At 45.0% G+C, this 17,940-nt stretch overlaps 1 protein-coding gene across 1 annotated transcript in view; it reads right to left on the reverse strand.

The window, feature by feature from the left end:
• dennd1b (DENN/MADD domain containing 1B) overlaps positions 1–17,940 on the reverse strand; it is a 120,724-nt gene that overhangs the window by 69,266 nt on the left and 33,518 nt on the right. The window contains exons 4-5 of the mRNA XM_069680173.1: positions 2,165–2,214; positions 1,133–1,252 (exon numbers count right to left, since the gene is read on the reverse strand). Of these exons, the coding sequence (XP_069536274.1) occupies positions 1,133–1,252; positions 2,165–2,214 (170 nt within the window). The remainder of the gene's footprint in view (positions 1–1,132; positions 1,253–2,164; positions 2,215–17,940) is intronic.

Below are 17,940 nucleotides of genomic sequence, written 5' to 3' on the forward strand. Positions count from 1 at the left end.
AAGGCCATGGAAGCTGGCCGCGAAGGGTGGGTGGTGTGGGGAGGAGGGACACCGCTCTTCACAGCAGCTCATCAGGGCAGCGACAAACCCACGACTGTCCATCAACAGCCGCAAACACACACCCAGCACACACACACACACACGTACAGGAGAGCTGCATTACACTAACAGAGGAAAAGAGAAGGCTTTCTTTGTGCTCCTTCTTCCAGTTTGTTGTTTGTTAAACTGTTTAACACATTCATTAAAAATGGATTTATTTTGTACATTTTCCTCAGTTTATTCTAAAGTGCACCAGCCTGTCCACTGAGACCAGCACTGGAGCTCTCCTTCTTTGTAATGGTAAGGTAATTACATCTGTAAAAACATTGTGTCAACATGCAATTACATGGGAATTAAATGATAATAGCCTTTGTTGGAGAGTAATTATGCGAAGAAAATGCAATTTTCTCGGGTTGGGTGTCCTCATTTACGCGTGCTGTGATAGGATAAATCCACCTATGAAATATCAAAAAAGTGCTAAACTTTTGGGTAATTACAGGCACATCACTAACATATTTGTGTGGGCAGATGAGAATATAAATGTGTTATTCTGGCATAGTGCAGCTCAGTGTGAAGAGTGGGAATGAATGGAAACGCTGTCTCAAAAAATCTGTGTTCACTTCTCAGATCTGCTAAATTAATTTTTTTCATCACTTGAGAAATAAATGTGGATATAGATAAAAAAAAAACTGTTCTGAGACGGATCCAAAGAGAGTTTGACAAAGGGCAGAACAGACCACGTCTGGGTTATTTGAACCAGAAAATAAAGATTCTGCTGTTTGAAAAAAGTATTTTTCCACACATTTTCTTGATTCGGATTCAAAAATAAAAGTTGAAAGGGCGACTTTTTTTATGTTTGGATTGAAGAAGTGCAGCAGAACTTTTAGCACATGTAGTTAAGGAAGGAGAGAAGTTGGATGTGTTAAGAAAATCAGTGTATGATACCCGGTGTTTAAGACTCAGCTCATTAAGACAACATGAATTTATAAGATGAAAAATAAGGAAATAAATGCACCTTGGAGTATTAATGTAAAAAAAAAAAGAAGCATAATAAGTGTGTGTGTGTGCGTGTGTGTGTGTGTGTGTGTGTTACCTGAGCAGACATATGCAGACCCGGCAGCCTTGAGTGAGTCGACAGAAACCGAACCTCTGCTTGCTGTCGATGTCCGTCAGCACAAAGGTGAAATTCTGCCCCACCTGACTCTGGGAGACCCTGAGGCCGGACACAAGAGACACACACACATCAAACCACTAAAAACAACTTCACCATCAACTCAATCCAACAGGGTGTTTTAAATCAATACAACCTAATAAAAGAAATATAACAACATTTTGGCCTGCTTTGATCAGACACAGACTCATTTTCTCACCATGAGCTAAATCTCCAGTCAGGGTCCAAATCTGATGTCACATATTTCCACTATTGCTTGAAAAACTGTAAAAAGCTTTTCGAACCCAAAAGGAAAAAAATGCAGAGAATCTCTATAAATCCCTTCACCACTAGATGGCAGCAGCTCAGCTTCAGTAAATTACACTATAAACCCCCTCTCCCTCCATTTCTCTATCTACCTTTATAATGGGAATTATAACATGTCATTTTCCATGCTGGAAATAAAAGGCCGGTACTTTTTTCGGAGAGCTGCTGCCCCGATCGGAACTATATCATGTGGAAGACGACACACGTCCTTAAACTCCTCACGCACATGCTCCTGTGCACGACGCATCAAGTGGGCAGGTCAGTGATGACCTCATCAGCATCCTCCTTAAGGAAACTTGTTTTAATTATTAGCATCGTTATAGCGTCCTCACCTTTACAAGGATGTTTTACAAACAGCTGTGTTCTTCGCGGGCGCGCTCGGGACAGGACGAGGTCTGATTTGTTTGGGGTTTAAGACCAGAGAGGCTTCTTGCAATCAGTTATTAAATCATCATGTAACTGCAGCTACGGATGGTGGTAATTTTCGTGAGATGCATGAAACACACATCATTTCGTTTCCTTTTTTTTTTAAAATACATATGTGTGTCTGTAAATGGGAGGGGAGCTAAGTGTGCGTATTTGTGCTTGTGTGTTACGTGTGTAGTGCAGTGCTGTAAAACAGGAAGCAGGGAGGGAGAGGAATCGTACCTTTCCACGTCAAAGGGAAAGCAGAACTTTGGTATCGTCTGAAGGACCTCCTGAGGAACCAGAACAGAAAGAGACACACAAACAGTGTTTTTAGTGCAAACACATCACAAGGAAACATATAAAAAAAGTGCGTAATCAAACACTCAAATCTCCTGGGCTTCCACTAAGTGGGTGCTATCAGCTGGCTGAACAAAATGAGGATTAATGTTAACCGCTGCTGATAGCAATCTGACAAAGACCTCACATCCCAAACAGTGCAGCCTAAACGCACTTAATCCAAATGAATGGGCAATATAAACCACTTCATTTGGCAGAACAGAGTGGAAAGGTTCCCCTCTTTTTTTTCCAAAGACGGGGAGGGATCCTCGATCCACAGCTTGAATAATTAGCAGTTAATAAGTTCATCGATTATCGGGTGCCAAAGGGAGATGAAAAGATGAAGGAAGAGAGAGAAAGAAAGAGAGAGAGAGAGAGAGAGAGAGGGAGAGGGGGGGGACACACAACACCAAGGCGATGGTGGCAGATTGTAGTGACAATGGGCTAAGCAGCTCTGAGGGGTTAAGAGGTAGGAGGGGGGTACAAGCCTTCAGGGCTTTACCTCCCAACACCTCCCTTGTGGGTTGGGGGAGTGTGGGGAGGCTGCATGCTCTTGAAGCGAGGTAGGAGGGGAGGGGAGGTATGAGGGGGGGGCACCTTTCCACCAGCAGCATATGGATTTAGACAGGGAGCAGGAACAGAGCGAAGCACCATATGGGTGAGCCTCTCCAGACCAGCCACACAGCCACAGAGTACCAGGTCTCCCTCTCCCTCTCTCTCTCTCTCTCTCTCTCCCTCTCTCTCTGTGTCTGTGTGTGTCTCCTCGTCCCTCTGGCTGCTAACCTGGCCCAGAGTCGGCGCCAGGCACCTGGTCCTTTCCGCCGTCTGTCTTTCTGCTACCTCTCTCTCAGCCCTGGCCAGGCTCTGCCAACCCCACAGACTAATCCCGGGGACCGAGCGGCGGTCTGGCCCCTCTCACCGTCTCTCTCTCACTCTTTCTCTTGCTTTGCCTGCCAAGCTCGGCCACTGAGCCCGAGGTCTGTCTCTTCTTTTCTGACAGGAGATGTCCGAGCTGAGATTGATGCTTCATCCACCTCTCTCTCTCTCTCTCTCTCTGTCTCCCCCAGAGACTGATCCGGACGACAGGTTGGGTGTCTTCTGCTGCTGCTGCATACTGTTGCTAAGACCTCGCCGCGGGGAGCAGTCACTGATTCTCCCCCTCCACCACCCCGCCGCCACCCCTCCTTATCAAAACTTAAAGCTGCCACCCCAGCATAACACAACCATCGCTACAGACAAGCAACAGCAACAATGAGCAATGACAGAAGACGGGGAGGGGGAGATGTGTGTGTGTGTGTGTGTCATGTGTGTTTGTGCATTTGAGTGGATGATATATGTGCCTGCCTGCTTCAAGGACTTTGTGCATTGAATGTGAGAGGGTGGTTAAGCATGTACATTTGTATGTGTTTACGTGCGTCTGTGTGTGCGCGTGTGGGTGGGTTTGCCTCGGCTATATGTTTGCGTGTATTTGCCCACATATGGAGCATGCAGGAGGAGAGGTGGGGTTGGTGGGAGGGAAGTGTTTTTACTTATCAGGATCTGTGATAAAATTGAGAACCCAACAAAGACGGAGGGCTCGGTGGCAGAGGAGGTCTCCGTCTCTGCTGTGGGAGTGTGTGTGTGTGTGTGTGTGTGTGTGTGTGTGTGTGTGTGCGTGTGTACATGTGTGTGACTGTGTCTTGGCGTGTGCGGCTGTGAAACTGTCACACACATCAGAGCTGCCATCGCTGTATGCGTTTGCTACTATTATTAACCACTACGTGCGCACACCAATATGTTCCAGTGAGCCCTCCCTGGCGCACTGCATATGGCACACAAACCCAAACAGACGCGCACACATGCGGGGCGCACGCACACACACACACGCGTACCCACGCTTTTTCCCTGCAAATAAAAACATTTGACTTGCCAGATTCGAGAGTTGTCACAGCCCCGCCCACATCAGTTGTCGGCGTTTGAGTGACAGTCTCGGGGCTGCAGAGGCTCTGATCTCGCACAGGACCAGTGAGGAGTGATGGGTTTGTACGTGTGCATAATGTGACATATAGAAACAGCAGACATCTTCTACAGACAGACATTATAAGCACCCTATATACATATCAGTCCATATAGCTCAGATATACTGACACCAAACAGTCTATAGATGTTTTATACCTGCTGTCTTCAGCCATTAAACAGATTGAAAATCAGACAGAATCCATCTTCTACTTTATCCATCAATTTATAGCAGTGTGTTAAAGTGATGCAACTTATAGTCGGTTAGTGCTCGAGCTCATAAGATGTCGAAACACAGTGAAAAACAACCATCACACACTTAAGAGGCTGTAAATGGTTCTCTCAGAGTCCAAAAGCTACAAATAAAGCAGAGAAAACAGGACATTTTGGACACTAGCACCGGTAAATGTTCGGCATATTTGCTTGATAAATGATTAAATGTCCGTCATGATAGTTGAAGATAACCGATCTGTCAATAGAATCACTAATTAAAAGGCAAAATGCTTCAGCTGTCTTCTTAAAGAGCAGCTCCAGTCATGTTTTAAGACTTATAAAATGCTCCGCTTGAAATAATAAATTGTGTCTGATAAGTTTTTTCTGCAAAATTACCTCGTAAAAATCTCCTCCTTCTCCCTCATTAAAAAATCCTGAATCTGCGTAGTCCCCGTCTGTCGCGAAAACAAAACACGTCTCTGCCATCGTTTAGTGGCAACTTGTTGAAACTTAGCTAGCTTGAAATGTAGTAATTAGTAGTAACGTTAATGTTAGTAGTCAGTCGTGAGATGGCAAAAATAACGATGATGGTTACAGCTGGCAAAGTGGTTGCCATGGGTTACACATAATGATACGCATAGCGTCACCCCGTCCATTAACAGGATTGGCTCCTCAGGTTTGTGACGTCTCAAACCTGCCAATCTGAAAACGTGTTGTTCAGCCTGTCCTTGGTACACTGCTGTTTAAAAGCAGACAGGCCCAGCCATGGAGATGACTGCTGATGTTGTACCTGATATGTCTTGTAGCACATGAAGAACACCACATGGAGATGTTTACAAGGTTAAACGCTGGATTTTCACTGGAGGGGGGCTTTAACAATAGGATGGAGCCTGGTTATATAATAATGAAATGTATCACATTGGAAACTGTTGAAGAGCGAAAACAGCCCAAACAATGAGACACTTTTTGCAGACTGTCTTGAGTTCTGTGAATAATCTACAGACCAAAAAAGTAGTTCCATATAAAAGCTGTGAAAACCTCAGCGACACATATTAAAAAACAGACGACAACACCTGAGCGACTAACAGCAAAACTATATGCACGGCAACGTGCAACAAATGAAATATATGTTTTGGGGTATTTTGGATGAATCCAGTCTGTACACAAAGCTCAGAAGAGTTCCTGTTCCAACAGCACATTAACCAAATAGCATGTGATTTTTCCTCATCTGTCCGTCTGCTTCCTGCATCATACCAGTGTCACTGATAACTCGTATTAATATCAGTCTCCTCCCTCCCTGACTGGACCCTACACCATGAGGATACCAAACAGGAAAGGCACAAAGGGGGGTGTTCTTGCACAGTTTTCTTAGTACAGTAAGCCCCCCACCACTACCACCACACACGCACAGACACACATACACACTCTCCCCGTGCTTGCCGTTTTCCCAAGACAAAAGAAAAAGAGGCAGCTAATATATTTGCAGCTTTGCGAGGGGGGCGGTGGAGGGGTGGGGGAGGAATCTGCTGCTAGGCTGTGCTTGGCAGACGCTGGTGTATGTGTGCGTGTGTGTGTGTGTGCTGTTTATCGTGAGTGGAGACAGGGGTATCACTCAGCGAGACAGAATACTCTGGGTTCCCCCAGCGGAGGATCCTGCTATCACTGCACCACAACACCACAGCAGCACACAGCAGCACGGTGCAGCTTTGCGCCGTCCCCCTGCAGAATAGCAGCGTGCAGCAGGAGAGAGCAACAAACTTTGCAGCACAGGACGACAATTCTGCTTTTCCGCTCTTAAAAAATAGGCCTAAACTTCACTTTTATTCCTGCTCTACCCTGATTCTTTTAGAAGTAATTGTGGTGGGTTAAGTTATATATATTTCAGGCGTGCAGAGGAGACTGGGGGGATTCGACAGATCATACTCTGTGGGCTAGTTCTGACTGTCTCTCGCACCTCCTCTCCTGGCCACCCACCATCACTAAAAAGGGGAAAACCAGCTTTTAAGATCACAGCAAGTGGACAGAATGATGTTAACCAGTTTTTTTTTTTTTTCTAAAAGCGTCTTTTATAAACGGATTAAATGCTTAACTCAGCGTCAGGCATGGTGTTTCATTTTGGGTGTGAACTTCATGAGCAATATTCGTTTCCCCATATGCTTGCAAATATAGAGGAGAGAAGCAGACGAGCGGGGAGGCGTGAGGCTGGAGGAAAAAGGGCAAAATGCTGAAAATAATAAACTAAGAGGGAAGGAGCGAAAGACGGAGAGGCTGACAAGAGTGAATGTCATGGCGAAGGAAGGATGGAAACGGTGTTCGATGGATGGACGCAACAGCAGAAGGAGGGAGGAAGAAAGGGAGGGAAGCAGCTCAGTTCATGCCCCTCTCCCCATGCAGCGAGGACTCCTCCCTGGGGGGACTCAGACTTTAAGCCCCTGCCCTGCTTTATATTCCCCCGGCTACTGCAGCCAGATCAATCTAGCCAGCTACCCGGTGTAACTCAACCCAGTTCAGTGCAGCCGGGCCCCCAGAGCCCTCCACACAGGGAGGAGTTTTAGCAGCAATGGAGGCCGGTGGCAGGCAAATTTGTCCATGTACCTCTGCTATACCTGTATCAGAAGCAGACTTTAAAAAGGGACTATATCAGTGTTTTTGCATGTGTTAGCCCATTACTACAATTCACATATACTTTACATTACTGTCATCTGTTTTCAAAGCTCGCTGCACCGTTTTACTGTATAATCCATCACACTGAACATCGTGCCGGCTTTTAGTTTTTTTTGTCAAAGTTAATTTATTATTTCCTGCTAATGCAATTGAAAGCGCAGACTGTGTTTGAAAAAGCCTGCGCTGCATTACCACACAAACATAACATCACTCAGAATAATGCAGGCAAGATGTTTCACCGTGATGGATAGCCCGACTCAAGTTCGGTTTTAGCAGGATGAGTTTTTATACCAAATGAATGGGAATCAATTAAAGCTGGAAAGGTAGTAAAACCAACTGAACACACTTCAAACAGCTGCTCTGCTGCACATCTGCATGAGGTTTAAGCTTAGCTATGCTCAGTTCTGGAGCAAAGTCTCGCATGTGGATCGGAATTATTTTGTTGTAGCTGCAAGGTAACAACCCCTCGAAAGTCATGTGAATAGCTGCACTCACTTTATGTGTGCTGGCATGTCAAGTGTAAGGCCAAAGCATCCAATAATGCACTCTTTTAATCTGGTGACCTTTGGGCGAGATGTTGCTCGTCCTTCATTGAAGTCTTGGAAAGAAAACGGTCACTCCATCCATCCATCCATCCAGCCAATCCCAGCTGTCATTGGGCGAGAGGCGGGGTACACCCCGGACTGACCACCAGTCAATCACAATGGTCACTTTCAAATACATTTGTAACTTATCAGGGCTTCATGTTTCCTGCTACAAATGGACCAAAAAAAATAAAAAAATTAATAAGCCAAATTAACATTCTTTCAGGGTGTAAGCATGTTACTGTGACGCTGTGACACACTAACGCCCCCTTGCGGTTTGACGGTTAACCGCCGCCTCAGCCCGCTGCCGGAGTGAGATTTGTTTATTTAACTACAGCGCGTCCCGTAGACGGTAAAACATCATCGACATGAGTGAACACGGCATGAGCTTATTAACCACTAAGTTCGTATCCTTCATTGTTGAAATGAAATCCGTGGTGACGGGCTAGCTGCTGTTGTAGCAGCTAAACAAGCATGTTGCGAGACTACACACTGGATCGCCGATGAGATGCACAGAGGGCTGAAACAGCGGTGCTCTGACAGTCAGGTTTCTTTTGCTGATTACTAATTTTTAAGTTTGTTCATAAAGTATCGTTCTGTATGGGAAAGACGAGGTGCTTCCCTGTGACACACGGATAGTGAGTTTACTGCGTCCCTTTAGATTTTAATGCGTCAGAGACGCTGTACAAGTAACCAGCAACATAAAAAAAAGCTGTGATGACGGTCACTGGGTGCACCCTGTGGTTGCTGTCACATAACCGGTCATGTGGTATTGCGGTCATGCACTTCCCATCACAGCCCTACATATAGGTCACATAGGCTGCAAATGTTCACAAAAACAGCCTCACGTGGTCAAATGAAGGACCAGGATGCCTCTCCTCATCTGAATCCCAGAATTACAACAACTGTTTGAACTGCATGCAGGAAGAAGAAGAGAGGAAGAAGAGGAAGACCATGAACTTGAAAGCACCAGACAAAGCATGTATATTGACTTGAAGTTGGTGTAATGGTGTAAGTCCAGCCAGGACCAGCACAGCTTGAACAGCTAGAAATATATTATTAGAAATATCCACAAAAACATTTGATCTTTGAAATAGCCCAGTGGCTCCTCAAATGTCTACTCAGACATTATAGCTTATTATGATCCAGTGTTGTTGTGACACCATATTGCACTTTTATAGCCCTACCTCCGGCAGCTGATTTCATAAATACCTGAAACTAAAATATGCTTAAACTATACCTGAGAGTATACTTCAACTTATTCCTGCTCTGTTGGAATCAAAAGTTTGCTTTTAGACTTGGAGGTAAAAGTTAAGGGACCTTTTCTTCCTTGAATACGTTTAATAACGGTCGGGAAAGCAGTTTGTGTGCAGCTATCTTTTCCATATGTGTCAGGCACAGTATAATGGAGCTTTAAGGCTGCAGTGGTTTGCAGCAGGCAGGGACCCTAGTTATCCAGCCGGCACTTCAACAGTATAATGACACAGTCAGCAGGGCTACTAACACATCAGCGCTGGAAACCACAGTGTCTCCACTCACCCTTCCCTCACCTCTTCCTCCCGCACGCTCTTGTGCCCTCTTCATCACCTCCTCTCTTCCTTCCCTTCTCTCTCCTTTCCCTCCATCCCCCACTCTCCGTCCTCTTTCACCTCCCTCCTAAACCCCCTGTCGTCTTCTTGGATTCCCCCCTTCCTGCATACCCCACCTTTTCCTCACCCTTACCAACACCCCCCGTCCCCCCCCTTGCCCCCCTTTTCCCAATTAGTCTGTCTGTGTGCAGCTACCCAGCCGATCTCTGCCCATCCTGCCGGTGCTGGTTCGCTCACCCAGCCCCTCTGGCGAACATGACAAAGAGAGATCCTCAGTATTCAAACAGACACACTGCTTTCAAATGCCGAATGGCAGGGTCGACCTGGGTGCAGCTTTAAGCAAAATATTCAAATTCTCAGCCTTTCTTTTTTAAGAATTTGCATGGATATGCATTCATTTGCAATGTGTAAAGGCACAAGGACAGCTGAGCCTTGGTTTGAGAGAGAGAGAGGGGAAAAAATAAATAATGCAGCATAAAAATGTATGATGGTATGAAACCTTGATGGGGAAGACGTGGCGGATTAAAAATAGGTCTAAAACTAATGAAAACACAAACAAGTGACTTATGTACATTTTTAGCACCAAGTAAGTGATGAACTGTTATCAGTACGTTTACTGGGGAAAGGGAGGGAGTGGGTCTGTGATCTTTTACACTGTAAACAGCAAACTTCCTGAACAACTTCCTGTTTCTTCTGTGATCCCCAGACTGAACCAGATACAGAAAGGTTACTGAATGTGATACTATAATGAGAACGAAAGACAGACGGAGAGAAACACGGCGGCAAAGATATTACGACATAAAGAAAGACATAGGGAACAAGAGGGTGAAAGAGAGGAGTAGTTTAATGGCTTCTCCAAAAAAACACCAACATTGTAAATCCTAAATAAAAGCTAGCATTAGTTTTGACATGATGAGCAGTTTATGTTCCTCCCAGGCAAACAAAACAAGTGACTAAATCACATTTATCCAGTCTCCTATACAGGCACCCTGTTACATTCAACTCATTATGATTTAACCAATAAATACGGAAGCTACACATTTAAATCTAATGTCATATCATAGCCTACAACAATAACATTAACAGCCAACAACATCTTCTTGAAATAATACCATTATTTTCCGGGCTAAGGGTCTAACTGCTGGTGTGGTGGTTACCGAAAGCACGAGTCATCGTAGTCAACAGCTTTTTTACCACAGAAAGGGTGCCTTCCGGTGTAAACCACACTGTTTCAGGAGTTCATATATCAGAAAAACCTCTGAAAAAAAAGCATGAATTTGATCGGCTTGCATTGAGTACGAATATTAGGCTGACACGTGCATTTTGAAGAAAGTTGAAGGTTCTCAACAGTGAGTTGTAAAGTCAGCAAAACAATATATAATAGTATCATCTGCATAAAGATGGACATTACATTCAGTTATTAAAGAAATACTATCAATATTAATTGTAAATTAGATAGGGCCCGGAACTAATCCTTGGGGGACACCTGTTGTTATTGGTAAAACACTATGACTGTATACGTCCATTTTTGACACACTGAATTCTATTGTTGTTTAAAAATATTGGATAAGGATTTGCCTGTTGTTTGAAAAATATTGTTTACAACTAATCTGATGGCAGAGATGGTGCTATGGATGGGTTTCAAACCAGAATGGTGTTGGCTCTAAATAAAATATTTTGAGAGGAATACTTGGCCGATAACTATTAGGAGTGGATTTGTCTTCTTCCTTGTATCAAGGAGTCCCCTGAGAAGTCTAGCAGATGATGGGAAGCACACCAGTTGAAAAGGAAAGACTGAATATGTGTTATTTGCTCAGTGATAAATGGAGAGAAACGCTTTAATAAGTATGGATCTAGTTTGTCTGCTCCACTTGATTTCCTTTAGATAAGCCTGGATCCTACATAAATCTACATAAATATTTGCCAAAACTTTTTTATTTGATGTGAGCAATAATGTGTCTTTACTTTGAAAGAAGTTACTGCCTTTTGCAATTGTGCCAGACCTGAACGTGAGCTCTGATTTAATCGTAATTAATAATTTGATAGAGCTTTCTAAAATGACAAAGCTTCATTTTCCTGTCAAAACTCATTTTAGAAAAAATGTGCAACTTGGATGCCAAGCAGAGCTACAGCAGTTTAAGATGAAGAAGAGGATATTTAGAAGCTAGTCGTGAAGAATTAATCCCCAATGTCCAGACATCTGTGACACACTGAATCAGACGTGTAGGGGACTTTGACCTTTGGCCTTCCTGTAGAGGGGGCAAAAATAAAGGCAAGACACATGGATGAAGATGGTAATCTGAGACTTTACCGTAAAAAAATAAAGAGACAGTGCACAGTACTCCAGGGTAAAATCTCGGCCATTTACAACATGCAATCTAAAGGGACACTTAGTTTGTCATGAGCAATTTCTTTTGGAGGAGTGAAAACATCATCTGATGCAAATGCAGGTACTGTGAATCTTGCAAACTGACAGAGGCTCAAAGGAAAATACAGAAAATGACTGAGCGAGACAAAGACAGTGACAGGGGGAGACGGAGGAGAAGCCAGATTTAGAGGCTGAGATAGAGACACCGTTCTGTAGGAGAAAAAACGTGGAGAATAGTGAGGAGAGGAGCAGAGGAACAATGGGCAGAGGAACAGCCTCCTCTGGCCGCTGCAGACCTCAGACCCTGCAGAGATTTCTTTCATTAGGCTTTAATAGTATGCTGCCGGCTTGCCATTCTGACCTGCGCTCTGTGCCAGTAATAAGAACGGCCTTCAAAGCCGGACCAAAGCAACAGAGCTGCTTGAGAGGGGGAAGCTGGAGAAGAAGGGGAGGGGGGTTGCTGGTGGGAGAGGTGCAGGGGCACATGAGCCGAATAGGTGCACTTTCAAATTGACACGGGGGCGTTACATTTTCACATTCTCGCTCGCTTTGACCTGGCTGATGGGAGAGTGAGACGGGGGAAGAGGGAGTTTTGTCTTTCTGGACATTTTTTTCTAAAACCCCTCTATAAGTTTCTGTTAGCGGTGACCCCTTGGCTGCACGGCGTCTGTGTTAAGGGAGGTGATTTTGGTTAACAATGGTCCCATGTTACCACAGCCATACTCCTGGAGGTGTTGAAGGTGGCATATTGATCTTCCGGCCTTTTCTAAAGCTTGCCAACACCTGACAGGTATATATATGCTCTTATATTCATATGTGTGAGAGCCACACAGCAGACAGCCGAAAATATTTGTCATTTTCAAATTTGCACTTTTGGACCCTCGGGGACGCCACAGATACGTAAAGCAAGGACAAAATGAAGGCCTTAGTTTGGCCCTCCTGTGAACCACAACAACACTGACCTCAACACCTTGCGCCGCCATGAATGGAGACGCCGTTCGGAAAATTAGCATCCCAGAAGCCTCTGCATTTACCCCGAGAGTTGTCCTTGCTCAAGTTTAATAAGGGTAGGTAAATTCTTCTTTAGGCTATAACGCACATGTATGATAAATTCAGGAGGGACAACATCCCCTTAACCCCCCACTGCCCGGCCCCAAAGTCATTCCCCGTCTATCAGCTGTTAATGAGTCACCTCCAGTATCATAACAATCCACCGGGGTGGTATGCATGCCGTCCATTGTATTGCAATCATTTATTTTCTGCTTTTTCCACAATGGACGTATTTATGTTACGGGGTGAGAGGGCATATTGCTCGGAGAATAAGTATGTGGCATCAACAATAACAGTGTGCATTATTCCAGCGCTAATAACCTGTCCTGCTGATGTCCTTTCTACGTATCACAGATGGGCTCAGACAGGGGAGAGCGGCAGTATTATGCCTCTGCAGAGATCTTCCACTGAATATATTACCATGTGATAGGGGGAGATGTCTCACTCCCTCACACACACACACACACACACACACACACACACACACTTGTAGTGTTGGGCCAAGAGAGCTGCATATGCCCCAAACATACAAGCATGGGCTTCATTAATGACGTGCCAGGAGGAGAGGGATAGAGAGCGTGTGTGTGTGTGTGTGTGTGTGTGTGTGTGTGTGTGTACCGAGCAGCCGGGGGGGATTTCCTTCTTTAAGCTTTCAGCTCCCACTGGGCTTAGCTCGACTGTATGAACCCTGATGTGGGCCTGCCTCTAACACATGGCGTCACACACACACAAACACACACACGTACACACAAAGAATGTATATATTGAAGCTCAGCAGGGGAGCAGCAGTGCAACACCGGCTCCTAAACATTTGGCTGCGGACGTCTCATTGACAGATGTACATGGAAGCTAGCAGAGGGGGTCAGGTCATCTCTGCAGCCTCCTCTTCCTCCTTCTCCTCCCTCTTTCTCTCCATCCATCCCTCCTTTTACACAGCATCCTATTTGTTCTTTCTATCGCTGTCTCTGGCTGGTGGCTGCTGGTTGTGCCATGTAGCCGGTGGTGTAGTTCAGGAAAAATGCACGCCAATTAAGCCACATGGTTATACGTGTGATAGCTCTGTTGGCAGCAGCAGCATGTGGTTAGGGTAAGTCTGGCATCTGATACGGTAAATATGAGTGGTCCTGGTTGACAGGGACAACCTGTTTCCAAGTGTAGATGCACTCTTTCTTCCTCTGTGATTGTAGCCATAAAACTGAGGCCGTTTGGCAACATTTAACAAAATATAACATACGTTACATTTACATTGGTCCTGTTTGGATTTGTAAACCCAACAAGGAGCTCCGAGAAATGGACTGAGAGGCTAAGATTTCATTATGAAACTAAATAAAGTGGAACAAAGTTTCACCACTTGACTCTGACCCTGTTCCTCATTCGATTCTCTGTTCCCTTAGCATTTGTGCAAACACTAACTTCAAACAGACCAGAGCAGAAGTTGCACATTTAGACTGTATGTAAAAAAAAATCTCTGCTACACAAGAAGTGCTTTGAGTGAAGCTTTAATTTCAAGACTTCAGCCATTCAGTCATACCAACTCCATTTCAGATACTTACACCACTAAGACTTGAATCTGCTGCATCGCCACCTGCTAAACATCTCAAAGCTCTTGGGCAACTTTAGGAGATCATTCTTAACGCGATCCTTTTCAGATCAATCTAAAATAATACCAATCGCTTGATCTTGCTTCTTTTGGCAAAAGAAATCCAAACTCCTGTCTTTTCGTGTCAGCACATTTCTGTTCTTTTAGGGCCTGTGTCCACTTACGGCTTTTCTTGCACTGGCAGCGTTTCAGCACTCAAACGCAAAAACGCCCTCAGCATTGGCTGTTTTTTGTCACAGCGCTCTCAGTTGAAAATAGTTTAGCGCTCATCATTTATCGCTCGTCACTTTTCCCTCACTGACAAAACAAAATCAAGAAGGGGCGGGACTTCAGATATCGGCTTTGTCAACAACAATGGTGGAGGAGAAGCTAATCCTTCCGGTGTTTCGGGGTACAATTTTCAGGTGCGGAGCTGCTTAATGTCAGGACACGATTCTTTACATCATTTTTTTTTCTTTCTATGTCAATGTTGTTGAATAAAGGCGATATTAAGCATACAGAGCATTTTTAAACAGACTTAAGTGTAACTACCGAGGGAAGCAGAAGTGCCGCCAGACAACTTTCACAAGCGCTCTGACATTGAGGTTGTGGACGCTGCCAGCACAAAAAAAAAACACCCTTAGTGGATACAGGCCCTTATGATGTCATTACGTTCTGTCACATTTGGCTAAAAAAACAGGTAAGAAGAGCGAGCTGCCATGGGAGATTGTTTTTTTGTTTTACAAGATCCTGTTTAAATGGATCGAAACTACAGCTAGCTAGAGTCTTCAATCTTTTTGCAACAGAAACCTCAGGATCATATTCATTACATACCCCTTTAATGAGCTGTTGACCAGGTAGGAAGTAGTTTACCAAATATTCACCATCTAGCTTCTGTACATTGCTTTTTATGAAATTGGTCCTGGGAGTTCAATGGCAGTGCACCGTTAGTGCAGCTGGCAGGCACACCTCTTGGATGGAAACATCTGTAGCTGAAACCACTACTGTCCACCTGCAGCTTGAGAAACACAAGCAGCCAACAGCTCTTTACTCCTCTGCCAAAACACACCACCGCTTTCTTTTTGCCAGTCACTGGGCGATGCTGGATAAGATGTGAGCAACGGCGCGTAAAAGCACATCCCCTCGCTCGCCTCTTTCCTCTCCACCACCACCCTGCTTCTCCCAGGAAGCCCGCCCAGAGGTCAGCGCAATCAGGACCCATGAGCAACAAAGGGGCCTAGTTAGGCGTCCAGCTCAGTGCCCGAGCCAAAGGCCAGCTTAGCGGGGCGAGACTGTCCATTAGGCAAGACCCTGGAACACCCGAGGGATCTGAGGTGAACAGGGTTAGAAAGAAGAATAAAAACACCATCAACCCAGACACATACACACACATCTCCTCAAAGACATACACAGATCATATGAGGCCTTGTTTGACACCGCTGTCAGGGTGCAGTGAAGGGGAAAGACGAGACCCGGTGACACACTGAGACATCACACACTTACATGTACACAAATACATGCGCACACACATTTAGGCCTCCGCACACACAAACGCATAAAAAGGAATGAATTTCCATCTTTTTCATCTCTCCGTTTCCCACACCTTTCCCCTTGCTGTTACAGCTTCACAGGAGTGGCTGGAGTGAAGAGCTGACAAAATATGCTCATTTTCAACAGCTCACAGCAAAACATCACCGCTCGTCTGTCGCCCTTTTTTTTTTTTGGAGGCAGGGTGGGGAAGGTGGCTTTGTCCTTATAAAATGGCTCAGGTCTTAAGGAGGAGCTGTATTTTTGTCTGCAGCATCATCACCTTCATCTCCTATCAGCAAACCTCATCTTACCATGCCTCTTTGCTTTTCACTGTCTTTTCCCAGTTTCTCTCATTTTGTCATTAAAGTAATAATTTCTTTATATAAATGTCTGTTAAGTCGCTATCTATCGCCGAATGAGGTAACACAATGGTGATTGAGCCTATGGCCCACTGATGAAAGCCTTTGCATTTGCAGTATATAGTATTATTACAGACTGGGTGTCTGTGGCGACTTTCGCAGAACAAAATCCCAAGCGGCGCCAGTTAGTGACGCGTTTTCCATCAGCCAGCAGTGGTTGGCCTGTCAGAGAGGTTAGGTGGAGCTAAGCGGCTGCTTTTCTGGTCTCTGCAAGTGTTGCGAGTAAACAGTAATCTACTATGGCTGAACAAACAAAGAAAAGATGGATGACTACAGATACAACTTCAAAAATAAGTGAAAATCCAAAGAAAAAGAAACAAACTTGACGCTCAGATGAAGGCAAACAGTCTAAAAAGGAAAGCCACCGTCAGCAAGGAAAATCAAGAGTTACAACCGGAGCCGACCGTGGACGTCAGACATGCAACACTGTCTGGCCAAACAGAACGAAACTGAGATCTTCGAGATTACAACTTTAAATCAGAGCTGCGCCTGGCCTTCATCTTTGTATCTCCATATCTCTCTAATCTAACTTTTACCTCCTTTCAATCAACCTTTTTTGCCATTAATCGTTATTAAATCTTATCTACTTCCCTGCCTTTTTAACACTCCCTTCTTTGAGCCTTTGGGTGCTACTCAAGGTCTCAACTAAAGTTGTTCTGCCTCCAATAGAGCCTCTTATTTGGATTTGGGTATCTGCAAGAACACCATATTTCATAAGCCCTCTCATCCAAAAATCAACTTGTTTTAGGCAAAATTATCATGTGACAATAGCAAATAGCAACAGTGTGGTACTAGCAGAGAGGGTAATGTTAGTCAGAGCCAGCAAAATGTCAGTAAGGGTACTCTGTATCAGCCAACACTCTAATCTGCATATCAGTATCAGGAAGAAGAAAATGGTACCAGAACATCTCTAGTCTCAACTGAGGGCTACAAGTCACAGTCTTAGGTTAGCATCGCCTGCTACAGAACCTCAGCACACCCACCTTGACTCCTCCACCAACAGCCCTCTCACCCTCTATCTCTTCCTCTCCACAGGGTCAACACTCAGCTCCCCCAGGCCTGAAGTCACCAATCATGTCCAGCAGCTCCTCTCCAGTCCCTCAATCCCTCAGACCACTGCTTCCTCACCCACCCCATCGACCTCTCCTCCACAGAGCCCCCTTTCCTGCCTCCCCCACCCAGGGCCGGTCCAGAGCTGTGGCCACCAATCACAGCATGTCAGGCGGCCTGTCCTGATGGAGCACGGTGTCAGAGCAACACTCAGAGTTGCCGAGGTTGAAGCCTCCAGAGACCCTCCGCCTCTCTTCTTCTCCCTCTCTTTGTCTGTCCCTCGCTTCCTCCCTGTCTGGCTGATGACACAGTGAGCGTTTGGGCAGAGATGGATATACGTGAACAGAAAATAAGTCAAGTTAAGCCACAGTCAGGGCATCTCAACAAAACTTGACAGTGGTTAACTATTAAACAGAGAGGGGGAAAAAATCAACCAGGAAACTATCAAAAACTTTTTAAGAAGACGATTACAGGTACAATTATTGGCACATTTTAATTTATTACACAGCTGTGTTAAATACTTGATTCTGATGGTTAATTACAGCAATCCGAGGTCTGCTATTTCTTGATAACAGACTGTTGCTATGAAGAACAGACCGTTGCTAGGGATTCAGCTCTAATCACAGAATCTGGAGGACT

Source organism: Semicossyphus pulcher, unplaced genomic scaffold, assembly GCF_022749685.1.
Source record: "Semicossyphus pulcher isolate SPU_LCO1_2020_fin unplaced genomic scaffold, fSemPul1.0.p SCAF_4, whole genome shotgun sequence".
Taxonomy (NCBI): domain Eukaryota; kingdom Metazoa; phylum Chordata; class Actinopteri; order Labriformes; family Labridae; genus Semicossyphus; species Semicossyphus pulcher.